General features: G+C 37.0%; 1 protein-coding gene across 2 annotated transcripts; it reads right to left on the bottom strand.

The window, feature by feature from the left end:
* Positions 1-7,198: 7,198 nt before the first annotated feature.
* Positions 7,199-14,679, bottom strand: LOC131334382 (two-component response regulator ARR12-like). Of its 2 annotated transcripts, none has more exons than XM_058369360.1 (6): positions 14,302-14,678; positions 13,210-13,362; positions 11,926-12,306; positions 11,340-11,416; positions 9,995-11,263; positions 7,199-7,464 (listed from the first exon to the last, which is right to left on the bottom strand). In XM_058369360.1, the coding sequence occupies exons 1-6, from the start codon at positions 14,429-14,431 to the stop codon at positions 7,414-7,416; spliced, it is 2,061 nt and encodes a 686-aa protein (XP_058225343.1). In that variant the 5' UTR covers positions 14,432-14,678; the 3' UTR covers positions 7,199-7,413. The 2 variants fall into 2 exon arrangements, with proteins under 2 accessions (XP_058225343.1, XP_058225344.1); XM_058369361.1 differs by lacking the exon at positions 7,199-7,464 and adding an exon at positions 7,524-8,328 and having other exon boundaries at positions 14,302-14,679.
* Positions 14,680-15,054: the final 375 nt, after the last annotated feature.

The following is a 15,054-nucleotide window of genomic DNA, read 5'->3' as shown; positions in this document are numbered from 1 at the left end:
TGTTTCTTTTTTAAAATGGGGCTTCCTTCTTGTTCTCGACTTTTTGACAGTTTATTTGTGGAGTGTTTTTTTTTTTGAGAACGGGAATTTCATTGCGAAAGCTAAAGCTGAAACACAATATTTTATTTTATTTTTTTGCTGACATAGTTGGACGTCTATTTTGATATAGTTGTCGTGTTGTTTGTAAAGTAGTCACAAATGTATTATTCTTTAGTTCCATGAATTTCTATTTCAGGTATTTGTTACATTTGCTTGTTACCTCTAAGCAAGTGTGGGATTGGAATACAATTGGGTTTGGCCGAATGAGTTATTCTCTTGTTATTTTATTGGCCCTGTAAAAGTTGATAAATATGTACTCCATTTTTTTTGTTAAGGAATTCATTGGGTCTCCTCTCGACGTAGCATTTCAATTACCAATAGTCACTTTTTCATGTTACTTAAATAGTTCATCTAAACTCTTCTATTTGACATGTTATTTGTTACTTTTTATTTTTTTGGCTAATTATTTTAAGTGCCAAAATTTAGAACCACTCCTCTTTTTAAGACAACTTTTTATTGGATTCTCCGTCACATAATCTCTGTATAATCATCCATTCTTTACATTTCTTGTTTGTAGTTCTCCATATTTCAACTCAATGAAATTGATTTTAAAAAATAAATTAAAAAAATCACTTTCCCATTCAAGATTTAGTGGTCTTGAAAACGATTTTTTGCGCAATAAACTTCAAGTCAAGAAGTATTCAATGCTCCTTGGAGTGCACCAAGACCTCTACGATCACATGTCTGTGTGATTTCTATTGTCAAGTATATATTCCTATAAGATTAACGCAAACATGTCAGCAAATTACTTTTCCTTTAAACTTCACGGTCCATCGTTATTGACTCTCTCCAACACAAGTCACCAAATTACTTTTCACGAGAGAGAGTATTTTTTTTGTATTAACATGCTTGAAATGATTTTCACATTACAGAGCGCGTAGAGAGAATGTACACTTATTTTTAGCTTTGCCAATCAATATCATTAGAGCATCTCCAATGGTGGGTGCCATTTTTGTAGGTGCCAAAGCCAAATTTGGTATTCTACAGTGTTTTTGGCACTTTGGCCAAACTGCTCCGGTGGTGGTGGTGGTGGTGGTGGCACCCTTCCTCGACTACCTCCTAACAATCTTTTTTTAACTAACTTATGAAATATAAATTAATTTTGTATATACTTTAACTATTGTTTAACCACCTTCTAACAATTAGGGTTTTACCTAATTGTTTTCTATCTACCTCTCCCTACCTAATTTTGTTGGTTGTACTTGATTTTTTATCCACCTTTTCTATCTACTTTTTTATCTACCTTATGTCCTTACCTAATTTTTTATCTATCCATCCCTTACTTAATTTTGGTTGCCAATTGTACATTCACCTCTTTCGCACCCTTCTTCCCCAAGTCCTCTCCACTGTTTTAGGTACACACGAAAAGTGAACTATGGTGTGTTACTATTGCTTGCAAACCTGAAAGTACAAGTGGAAGTACTTGAAATGAGTCGAAAATGAATGTGTAAGTGTTGGACTTAAAGATGAGATAATAATGAACGCTTGAGTTCAGAAAGCCATGTTAAATAAAAAAATTGGTTGTTAGGCGAATAGCCATGCTAAATGAAAGTTAAATTGTGAGGCGCGGAACCCTTTTCAAGGCATTGGTCTTTTTTAATTTATCAGCAGAAAGAAATTTTAACTCGATAAGGATAGGAGAGAGGATGAAGTTATTTTATTAAAACTCGATGAGGGTAGGAGAGAGAATGAAGTTCAAACACGTAGACTGAAACTAAAACCAAGGGAGGGGAGGATCCAACCAAAAATTTAATTGCAGAAAGAAAAGAAAAATACAGATCACAGCAAGCAATCAAGCATATATCGGGTGTTTGGCGGGTGGATTTGATTTTGGGTGGATATATAGTTAACAAAAAAGGAAGTGGCAATATCATGTCTCATATGTAATGAGGGTGTATGAGGGTGAATATGTAATGATGGATGATATGTTAAGAATGATAGCCCCACCTCTTAAGAATAATGGATTTGTAATGAAGTGTTTGGATAATGTTTTGAGAAGGATATGGAAGGTGGATATGATATGATTAGATGTTGAATGACTAAATTGCCCCCACTTATATTTTTAAAAATTCATTTATTTAATTATAATTATAGTAAATACATATTTACCATTAATTTTAGGATAATAATTTCATTTTAGAATACAAATGTTTAAACTTAATTTCATTTTAGAAAAATAGTTACAAAAATTAGAAGTAAACCATATTATTTATTAGAAAAAATATTATTTCCCAAATTTAAAAAAAAAACGTAATTGGAAAGTGATTGAAGGATATATATATACACACAGGCACACACACTTGGAAAATTAAAAAATGCACATGATTGGAAAGTGAATATACGTAATTGGAAATCAGAAAATCATTACATATATGTAAATATACATATACTCCAGTACCCAACATCCTCTTAAAATATCCAAAAAAAAAAAAATCCTCTTAAACCCCACTTCTTCATTCACCCATGGCCACACCCTACCCAAACCCATCCTCTGCAACTCCTCGGCTACTCCATCCACCGCCGCCGGCGTTGATCATCACCACTCGGGCCGTAAGCCTATTGCTCCGATCGGTCTGGTATATCTCTCTCTTCGCTCCCTGTCCTCGTCCGTATCTCTCTCTCTCTCTCTGATGGAAGAGATGCATAATCTTTGGTGATGGAAGATAAAAGGTAAGGGCAGAACAGTCATTCCACTACCCCGCTTCACCACCGACAGGGGTACCCTCTATTCTTGGCAAATCCACTTGTGAGAGGAAACGAATCGGGGAGCAAATCAGGGGGGAGGTTGTGGGTTGTCAAACACCGAAGATACCTGTCGGCTGGCTCAAAAATCAGGGGCATCAGCAATCCACCAGCCAAACACTCCCTATATGACATAAAGAATAAAATTAATTCTCTAAGTCTCGTAATTCCTTTTCAAGGTACTCGTTTCTTGTAGTATTTAATAGAGTTTAATTTGCAACTGATTTTCGATTATTCGTGCACCGTTTTAGGCCTTTCTCACAGTTGACGGACCCGGGGACCCTGCCGAGCGGCACCCCTGCCGAGCGGCACCCCTGCCGAGCGGGTGCCGAGAGGTCAATCCGGCCGTTCATGTCAAAATCGACGGTCCAGATCGAAACATCTTTTACTTTTTCTTTTTTTTTTTTTTTTAAATCCATTCGGTATCTTTGCATTCGGACCGTTCAAAACACTTTTGAACGGTCGAGATACGCTCGACACCCCTGCCGGGCACCCCTGCTTGGCAGGGTCTCCCAGTCCCACAGTTGACAAAGCCAATTCCACATTCAATCATTGTCATTACCTAGCCTAGCCTAGCTAGGATTGCATAATTAATTTATGTGCTGCCACATGTCCCATCATCATGATTTAATTTATTAATGCAACCATCTGGCAGGGCCATGAATAATCAATCCATCATTAAATAAATGATCACCAATAGCCAAATGGAGGGATCTCTCCACATGCTAGCTCCGCTCCAATTAATATTCGACCTAGCTAACCTGGATCTTGCCAAGTGTTAAATTATACTAAGGCTCGTTTCAGAAATCTTTTAAAAAAATAAGCAGCTTCTTTTACATTTTCAAATTCAAAAATAATGTAAATGAAAAATAATTTTTCAAATTTTTTTGTATCGTATAAAAGATCTAGATGAGATCTTTCAAACAATATCCATATTACATATTTTTATATTTTAATAAACTTATAATTTTTAAACTTGAAATTACTTTTTTAAAAAATAAGAATTTTTTTTCGCTTTGCGGAACGGACTCTAAGGCCTGCCATTTGAGGGTGTGAACACAACAATAAAAGGCCCGTCAACACATGCATGTTTGTGAAAACATGTTTTGACTCTTTTTTTTCCAAAGCTGCTAGCCAGATGATCTTATTATTCAATACAGTTTTGTTTTATGAGATTAATTAATACTAAATCTCTCTCTTTTTAATCAACTTATATATGTACGTTGTACTACTACTGGTACTAGCTCAAGATGTGCAATAATAACACATATATAGCTAGATCACATGTATACTTTTTAAGTACGTGTGTGTGTATATATATATATATATATATATATATATATATATATATATATATATATATATATATATATATATATATATATATATATATATATATATATATATATATATATATATAATACTTTATAGAATATAATATTAAACTATAAAGTACGGTATATATAAACATACTGATAACATATAAGTATATTATAATCTATATAATAAGATATGTATTAAACTATTAGTTATACGTATATCGTGAATGAGAGGGTTAAAACTAAGATATGCGTGTATACATGATATGTCTTAAACATGGTAATTTAGGATTAAAATATGGAAAGAAGAATCTTTAAGATTAAGCACAATGAATAGATTATTCAAGTGTAGTTCTTCAATAGATTATTGTAAGTTATTTTTATTCCTATTGAATTTTCAATAAGTATATATATATATACACGGGGCGGTTTCGGGAATAACTAATTAGACACCTAAAAAAATACCTCATAGTTCCCAACCAAAATTTAATGATCCGAGCCGCTCAATGTGATCAGAACGTGATTTTAAGGGTACCAGCGAGAAATTAGCAAAAAAAAAGAGAGACCGGAAATGGCTTGATTTGAGCAGTTTTTAGCTTAGATTTGATGAACGGTTCAATTGAAAACTGCTCTAAACAAGCACTTTCCGGTCATAATTTTTGTCGATTTCTAGCAATTACTCCTTAAAATCACGTTTTAAACATATTGAACAGTTCGGGTCATCAAAATTTGATCGGGAACAATTTCAAAGTTATGAGGTCTTTAATTTAACAAGTTAAGGGATCCCTCAATGCAAGCTCACTGTGTGTGTATTATATATATATAGAGTCCCCTTCTCCTAAAGACTACCTTAACTTAATAAAATAAGAACCTCCCTTTCCCGATCGAATTTCGATGATCCGAGCCGCTCAATGTGTTCAGAGCGTGATTTTATGGGTACACGCGAGAAATCAGCAAAAACAAAGATCGGGAAGGGCTTCATCCGAGCAGTTTTTGTTTATTTTTTATCAAACGGTTCAAATTAAAACTGCTCGGATGAAGACCTTCCCGGTCTTTTTTTTTGTCGATTCCTCGCGGATACCCTTAAAATCACGTTCTGAACACATTGAGCGGCTCGGATTATCAAAATTCAAAAGGAAAATGGAAGAAATGGAGAGGTCCTTATTTTAACTAAAATAAAGACCACCTTATTTGAAAATGACTATATATATATATATTCATTTGCATGCATGATTGCACCATATGTATGGAATTGTTTACACTTACTAGCTTAATCTGCGGAAAATATTTATAGTATATTATAACTTTCACCAGTAGTATTAAAAATTATTCTTTAATTTGTTTATGAAACCATCTTTTACATATGCGTTATGGGAGAAGTTGAACTTTTCAAGGCATGCATATACAGTATGCATGAGAGATCCATGTAAAATGAGGGGGAGATCGAGGAGGTGTCTATTTAGAGGTATAACTATCAACTTCGGTCGACGTCGGTCACCTCATATCACCTGCAGTATTTCGATTTCTCTGTTCTACAGTATCTCTCTCTGTACCAACCCCTAAAACTTGACACATGTCCGCTAAGGTATAACACTGTCACTTTAATGCCTTTACACTCCTTTTCGAAAGGAAAAAATGAACAAAATAATCCCAGAAATCATTCCTCAAACGCCCTCTTGTACTTGCAAAGTTAATTTCTTCGGACCAAGCTCCCATCCAGTATTTTTATCCTCTAGTCTTGTCCAGTTTGGGCCTTTACTTGACCCACAATAATGATCAGAATCGTTCATGTTGAACAACTCATCGAGTGGAATACTCATGCCAAATTTTAGTTTGATCAAATATCGATACATATATGAACAAAACAAAATTTATGTGAGGACAAATGGCATGAGAAAATATGATTTGAAACTTGTATCCCCGTTTTATTTATTTATTTGCAAAATGAACGATTCTGATCATTGTTGTGGCGGGGCTCACAAAGGCCCAAACTGGACCGAGCAGGAGGGTAGCAACACTGGACGGGAGCTTGGTCTAATTTCTTCTCCCTGCAGACACCTTATTTTAAAGCACGATCGCAGTTTTAGAGATGGTGGGTGTGTAGGGATAGTTTAACCTCTGAGCTCTTCAGACTAGTGTTAGTGGAATGCCACAATTCTCGTTCATTACCAGCAATGCGCATTCAAATGACTAGTTAATCTTGTAATGAAGTAAGGAGTACTATTTTTCAGTCTTGTTCTTAAGATACAATTCGATCCTAGATCCTTCTAGGGCCAAATTTCAACTTGTGAAAAGCCTCTCTGTAAAAGAGAGGTAGCTTACAATTCTATTAACTAGAGAAGAATAAAACTTCAACCTGCTCTAATCCATAGCCAGTCTCGGTTCTAAGTCAAAAGAATTGGCAGAGGCCTTTCTATGGACAAGAGCAGACAGGTTTCTTGGGTGTATTGGTTTGTGGTTCGAATTTGGAGGTTATTCTTGGAATTATTCACCACCGGTAGTGGTGTTGCCGGTCATGAGCGGCTGTAGTTGCAATGCTTGTGTGATAGTTGAGGAGTCCCTTTAGTTACGGAAAACAAATCTCCAACGTATAAAGGTAGAAACTGTTTAACCCAAATCAGATCATTTTTTTTTTTACCGCAGAACCATTTCTGTCAACTTTTGTTTTACGTCTGTCCAAACACTAGATAATGCAAAAAAGAAAAAGAAAAAAGAGGGTTCGTTTTCCACTGAACAAACAGAGCGCACTCTCTTCATCAAACCAACATTATCATCTCTGATGCAGAGAGAACCTTCGATTCTTGGGAGTCTGGACAACCTATAATATGAACTTCTTTCCAGCAGAAAAAGGTGATTTGAAAAAAGCAACTTGGCTTTCAAGCGTGGATGAAGTTTATTAGGTATATATTGCTCTGGGTGGAAGCTTTTTCTGGTCGACTTTGATTATGAGCATAAAATTTCGGTGATTACTCAAATCAAGGAGAACATCACTCTCCTACGGAGGAGCAGCCCCCACCAGGCACAAAGGAGTCCCTTGGTTTAGAGGAGTCCCTTGCATTTATAATCATCATAGGAAAGAAAAAGTACCTAACGTTAAACATAAATAACTGAAGAAAGCAACATTTACGAGTAAATACCAATACCCCTTGTCTAAGTTAATCTAGTAACTAAGTAGATAAATTCAGTATAAAAGACTCGATGGAACGAAATCTTATCAAACAGTCGTCACCACGCAGCTGATCCTCCTCTCCTATCAAATCCAAATCCAGTCTCCTTCCCATTCAATCGTTGGCTTATCTTCTTCCTGCACCGTACATATGACATTGGCTTTATCCAACAAAAGATAAAATGGAACAAGATACTTTTGGTTGAAGAACAAAAATGGAAAGCACTGGCAAGAAGCATCTTTTTCTCGGAGAGCATGATACTATGGGTTTGGACCAAAGAATGAAATGTTTGTAACAGTTACGACGATGGGTTGAAAAGTGTAATCTCAAATGCCATAAGCAACTTAAGGCAGGGCATATACAAATATCTTAAGGAAATAAAAAGAACCTACTAACATTGTACATGAGGTAAATATCCCAAAATTCCAATCATAGGGTCTGTAATACAATGAAAAGCAAAACAAGGGCTCTGAAAAGACGGTAAATTTGCAATTACAACTTAAGTGGCCAAACATTGGAGCATCTATCCTCTTCATCTAATACTAGGAAGAAACAACAGGAGACAATTCAAGAAAACAGCATTAGCACTATAAAAACCGACAAGATTTACCCGCAAGTCTTTAACTTAACCTAATTCCCAAAACTAAATGTGTTGTTTTTAAAGAACAGTTTTGTGTGCTTGGTAGCACTTATGAATTTAATTTTGTATGGCTACCATACTCAGAATGGCTCAATTTCTCACTTGTTTGAAGATATAAACCATTCTTACACTGGAAAAAGTTGAACTCTTGGCTGTTTAGAGAGACCTTAGAATAATTATTTAGTTTGAACAAATGCGTGAGTAGTTACATATGTATCAAAGGAATCCTGCATATGGCTTCCTTCGCCCTGTAGAAATTTGAGCAAGTGGAGTCCCTTAATGTATGCAGGGATGTATTAATCACTAGAATTGATGTTGAAATCTACTCCATGAAGCCTAACCTCTACAATTTTGGGGTTTCCTACAGAAACTCAAAAGAGCTGCAAATTAGCAATGCTGATAGGAGGAAAACTTGTCGTTTTAATAAACGTTTATACACCATAGATATGAATAATAAATCCACAAACCAAACCTAAAGGAAACTAACACTATTCTAGACAATCTAAGAAGCCGGTGACATCCCTCAATGTCTGTTTTAGACACATGTCTAATAAGGACTTGCACCTAACACGCCAAAAATGTGTCCAAAAGTTTTTCACTATGTTGGTTGTCGGAAATGCTGGGGACAATTAAGATGCACTGGGGATATGTCAGGAGGTAGGAAGGCAATTCTGTAAAGTTAGGCAAGGGTCGATAATACCATCAATCCTTAGTTCTTGCATATTTATAGAGTGATGTTTGCTTTTTTACCTACATAATATGTTTGTCTTCTCATCAATATTCAATGAAAATACTGTTTTTCCATATTTGTTTGAATTTCAAGGGAATACTATCTTTATGTGATATTCACTGTGTTCTAAATTTTGACTGAAAGTTGTGTGTCTGGTTATCTCGTCCTATATCAATATCTGCGCTTCTTAGTCAACATAGTTATTTGATCTGTCAAAAAGATAAGAAAAAACACTAGGAACAACAAAGAGTATTGATACAATATCCTACAAACAAGTAACAACAATCAGCATCTAGGGTATCAAGACAACAAAATATTGAATAGACATAACAATTTCGGTATAGCAAATATAAAAGACATAATAAATAAGGAACTATACGTAATAACATCAAAAGACGGAAATGACATTCACACTCGTTTGCCCTTACCATATAAAAATTACCAAATTAATTTTTGTTTATTACCTTTTCAAATAATTTTATACGAGGGGTAATTTCTATGTGAATATGTACACGAAAACCAAATATGCATCAAAATAGAAAAGTAAGTGTGAAAATCCCTATCCCTAACGCAATGGTAGTAGCGAAGACCACGTACAATTAAACAGTTAGTTGAAAAGGACTGTTTTATCGTCAAATTTATCCACAAAGTTCATTTTCATCAAAGATTAATAACAAAAGAGTCTCATCACATATTCACGTGGCAGCTTTTGCCATGTTACTCTTTTGCACCCAAAAGTAGCTGTTGTTCTATTCTAGTAGCAAGCGACTCTTTTTTCCCTCATTTTAAAGTCATTTCACAACCACCACGATGTCCAAAAGTTCCCTCTCTGCGAGGAATATTCAAAATAGGCCGGAAAAGTAACTGAGACAGAACTATTATCCTGCTGTCTAGTTTTCCGTCAAAACCGAATGTACTAGACCATACCGGCAGTTACGATACAAGATTGACAATTCTGGTAGAAGCTATTCACGACATGTTTGTCTAGCCGATGATGTTGGTAGACAGAATAAAGTTCCAGTATGTTTTCTAACAAATGCAAGCATACATACATGAACAAACATTAGCAGGCACTGATTGGTAAGTTAGGGAACTTTGTCCTTGATCCATCTTGCTGAGAAAGTGTACATGGATTTATGAAACAGGTCGCTTGACAGATTTTTCATTTTTCGTTCATAATCCAAAGGCCATGACTTATTTATAAAGATAACTAAGAAGTAACATATTATGTGAGTGATGCAAATCAAGACATTTGAAAGAATTGAAAAAGACAAATTGGGAATTAGGGATTCGATACCTCTTTCATCAAAGCACTCACAAGATCTTCCAAGCAGCCAACATCATCATAGGATTGACAATCATGTGGTCTTGTTTGATCCACAATGTGTCCTTGCTTCAGCTTTACTGTTGTCCCGATTGCTGACTGTTCTACCTCGTTATGCTGCATGGATAAAGGATTAAATGGATTCGTTCGTCCAGTCATAATATAATCATTTTTCCCATTACATACTGCGTTCCTTGAGTCCAACATCTGGCTGGATGGACCCAGAACACTGAGAGGAGGGATCGAAGAGTTCATCGAGGTGCACATCAGATTTTGGTTATGGGATGGATCAGATTTCTTGACATCGCACCCTTGATTTGAGTTATGACTCATATTTTCCTTCGAATTACTGCCAAATCTTGGGGCTGCATGGGATTGTAAATCTGTTCTCAAAACAGGAAAACCAGTGCCAACTGTAGTGATGAAAGAAGTATTGGGAGACTTGCACCCCTTAACCATGGCTATGGAGGACTTATTGTTTCCAAAGTGAGTTGGAATATCTTGATTGATAGTGTCACTCGATGTAAAAGAATTTGATTGGATCTCGGAAGGAAGATTTGGAGGCAAACCGTCATTGCAACTAGCAAAATCTCGTAAACACGCAGAAAATTCCGTATTTGAGGCCAACGTCACACAAGATTGATTTCCACATACTTGATTCCTTTCAATCCTTTGAGGCTGCTCTTGTAAAATCATGGGATTGTAGGGACCACCAAGAAGTGAGCTCTTGGTTGAGCTTATACCGTTTGTGCCTCTATCTGAGATGCTACGGGAAATGGGAAAAACCGTTGTGACATTATTAGCATTTGAAATATCTCCAATGTAGCCAACAGCCATGTGTTGTACTTGATCGAATTCAAATGAAGCGGGCATTCCATGAAGTATACTCCCATATTGATTCCCAGGTAGGAGAATCGGGTGGGATTTCGTCTGATTACCTATAGGGGTTTTACTCAAGTTGTCTGCATGACCCAATTGAACCATCCCGGTAGACGAAGAAATGCCGCGCATTCCAAGACCAGCCGCACTGTTCAATCTACCAAGCATCCCACTGGATGATAAGGAATTGACAGCAGCATTCTGAAACTGACCATGAAACTGAGCAGAGCCAGCTAAACCATTGTAATTTCCATATCCATTGAGAGAACCCGTTCGCAGATAAACAGAATCTGCACCGCCTAAGGCTACAACCATATCGGCTTGTTGGCTGCTACTAATCCTTCTCAGGTAAAGCCTGTATTTCTGCACAAGTTTGAACCAAAAACAATTAGATTTCAGGAGACAAGTAGTTTAGGCATTAATAGATAAGGATTCATGCCTGAAGGTGGCTTGCCACATTTTCTCTTGTGAGTGTCTCCACATTCATCATATCGAGAATCCTTTTAGGTACAGCCTCTGCGTTAGAAATGGGTGAGTTAGTAAAAGAAAGCTCTTTGAGTTAACTTATTAAAGGCATGATCAAAAGATTACGTTACAGCACCTATTTGAATACTACCTACAGGCTCCAAGAGTACTTCAAACTTACAAAGTTAATATGAAATAGCCAACTAGAATATATACGGAATCTAATGGAGTCAAGAATCTGCAATTGCCAGTGTATCTCTGGTTCCCAACTAATCAGGATAAAAAAAAAAGACTCATTAGAGAAGACATATGGTCTACAAAAAACTAGAATAGTTAAAAATTCATTAACGTAGTAATAGAAATGAGGATTTAGGTAATGAAAATGAGAAAGAAATGGAAAAGTTCTCTGTACTGGATCAAGGATTTGGGTATGGAACAGTTTTTAAAAGAAACGGATCACAAGCTCATTGTTGCCTTTTTTTTTCCTTGCCGTAATCGTTTATCCAAATACAGCATAAAGAAATGAAAAGCGATGCAGCTAATGAAGGCAAAAAACTTACTTTCAAGTCCCAATTGATTAACAGTTGCAACAAACTTCCGGTGCAAATCCACTGTCCAAACAACTCGAGGCTTCTTTTGCATTGATGCATCCTCGTTATTGTCTCCATTGTCTGCATGATCCTCGCCATCATCTTCTTTCTGGTCTTTCCGCTTTCTATTCAACTTACCATTTTGATATGAGTCCCCCATTTGTCCTCCATCACTTTCATGGTAAGGCTTGTTAGAATTGTTCTCGTCCTTGGACTCAACCTTCTTTTTCCTCACTACATGTTGCCAGATATTCTTTAGCTCCTCAATTCGGATAGGTTTCAGCAAATAATCACAAGCTCCATGTGTGATACCCTTCATCACAAGCTTGGTATCGCCGTTCGCAGATAACACTAGAAAGTAGAAACCAAATCAATGAATCAACACTAAACAAATAACGCTAATCATCGGTTGAAAATATATCCTACCTTTTAGTTAAGGGTCATCATTTAGCCCGAAGGCTTGCAACCTGCCCGGCCCGCCGGGCTTTTACCCGGCCTGAGCCCGTAAAACGGGCGGGCTAGCCTGGCCCGTAGTTTGTAATGGGCAGGCTCGGGCCTATGAATTTTTACTCGGCCCGACCGTGAGCCCACCCGGCAGCCCGCCCGTGGTACCCGCACAAAAGCCCGCCAACGGGCCCGCCTATTAGCCCAAAATCCCACAAAACCCTTTCTTTTTTCCCTTGGTTTAGTTTTGCCCAAGGAAATTAAAGCCCACCCGTTGGCCCGCCCTGCTTTTGGCCCGCCAGCCCACCAATTGGGCTAGCCCGTGGGCCGGGCTTGGGCTTCAACTTATGGTAGGTAGCCCGGCCCGCCAAAAAGAAAAAGCCCGGTCGACCCGGCCCGTGGGCAGGCTTGGGCAGCGACTTGGCGGGTTGGGCCGGCCTGATGATGACCTTTACTTTTAGTCTATAAATTTGAAAAAACACACACTCAGCCATGTAGAGCAAATGGAGAACTGATTCTGATTTCTGAAGTCATACATTTTCAATATAAATGCCAAACCAAGTTTAAAACAGCAACACCAAAATACTAGTCGGTGATCATTTTCAATCAACTTGAAGCAGAAAATAGTTGAGTACAATAAATAAACCATAATCTCATGAGAAAGTAACTCATTAACAACGAGTCAACAAATTTTTGGATCTAGTTATTTATAATGGTCTGCTCCATTTGCAATCTAATTAAATCAAGAAACTATTTTTATAATGCAAGGGAAAGAACGAATAAGCGTATCATGAAGTGTTGCAGGCTTACTTATGACTGGTAGATCCATCTCAAGGCCCACAAGCTCGAGCAGCTTGAAACCATCCATGTCAGGCATATGGACATCACTGATAACCAAGTCAAACTTGTTTATGTTTTCTCGCAACAGCTTCAGCGCCGTGATTGCTTGATTGGTCGTCGTAACTGAAAAGTTGAAAACCGTAATCCATTTAAAAACAAACTCAATTCCCCAACCCAAGTACTACAAGGAATCTAAAAACCACTTCTACCAAACAAAATGGAAACTATATCACAATCGAATAAAAAAACTGGGTATTGCATGGAACCGAGGCAATTTACATGGGGCCATTATATCTCCAAATAGTAAGATAGATTGAACAGATTACAGATGTTACACATTAACAACCACTTTACAGAACAAAATCATCCAAAATTTAGGTCTCAGGTGGAAAACTGAAAAACTGAATCAACTGGAGTAAAGTGTAGATTAATCTAGAGTGTTAAAACTGAGAAAGTTTTCACTTGCGAATTACAGACCAATCAAGAACACTGTAGTTAAAAACATACATAAATGAGAATTTGGGTAAAAGAAGCATAAATCTTAAAACCACATCCAAAAACTCGAACAAAACAACTTTTTGTGCTGGTGTCTTCGTGTGTGTGCGCGCGCGCGCATGTGTGAGAGAGAGAGATTGATTGATTGAGTTCAGTAACGTATGCAAACTATCAAACAACGATGGAACCCTTGGATCGAGGGATTTGATAAGAAAAGAAACGAAAGAATTAGACTTCCTTGCCAAATCACACATCTGGATTGAATACTTCGGAAAGAAATGGAGAGAAAACGATATTTTTTATTGGCTCTTTCTCTTTGTTTTTCCCCTGAAATGATGAGATTTGATGAAAAAACACTCCCCTTTCTCATCAAGCCCTTCCTCCAAATCCAAAAGGGCTATAAACAGTTTCCATAGCAGCAAACAACAAATCAAATTAGGATAAAAAAAAAATCAAATCAAACGACGAAATTGATTTGTAAATAGCAATACCTTTGTGGTAAAAAAACAACCACCCCAGGTCGAGAAACAAGAGAAAGAATCAGAGAGAGAAAAGAAGGGGTCGAACCATGGTACTGGCATTTACGGAGCAGGGTTTGCAACAGCATTAAGCAAGTGGGGTCGTCGTCGACGGCCAATACACGCATGCCCACCGGAAACTGCTCAAGGCGTTCATCGGGAAATTGCTCGATCGCCATTTCTTTTCTCAGTAGTGATTGCCAGAGCAAAGGGATATATATATATATATATATAGAGAGAGAGAGAGAGAGAGAGAGAGAGAGAGAGAGAGAGAGGAAAACTGAAGCAGAGAATTTCAAGGCTTGATTCTAGCTTTATCAAGGTTTAACTGTGTTGTACAGGGAACAAAAATTCATTCAGTTAATTTACGGAAGGTTGATGATTGGTCATTATGGACTTAAGAGGGAGAGAGAGAGAGAGAGGAGAGTGCAGCTGGAGGGAAGGAGATTGGAGATTGGGAATGTAGAATCTCTGACTAGGGCCCACGAGGAGGGATAGTGCTGACTTTAAAATGAGAGTGCTTTGATGATGCTTTCGTTCTTTTCTTTTCCTCGCTCCTTCTTACATTTCGTTTAGCGGCCAGATGTAAGAGGCGGATATGTATCACTTTAGATTATAATATAAATTTTTTAAAATTATATAAAATATTATAAATTATGATATATAAGCGTTTAACGAATGACATAAATAACGAAAAGAGATAAAGAAAATGAAACAGAGAGAGTATTGCTTTTGATAGTGATATATTAACCTCCTGATTATATCTCTTTGTTTGTTCTTATTCTTTCTTGGTAAGATTTGG

The sequence above is a fragment of the Rhododendron vialii genome, chromosome 7a (genome assembly GCF_030253575.1).
Source record: "Rhododendron vialii isolate Sample 1 chromosome 7a, ASM3025357v1".
Lineage (NCBI taxonomy): Eukaryota > Viridiplantae > Streptophyta > Magnoliopsida > Ericales > Ericaceae > Rhododendron > Rhododendron vialii.
The sequence above is the reverse complement of the archived record's forward strand: the minus strand, read 5'-3'. Positions and strand labels throughout refer to the sequence as shown.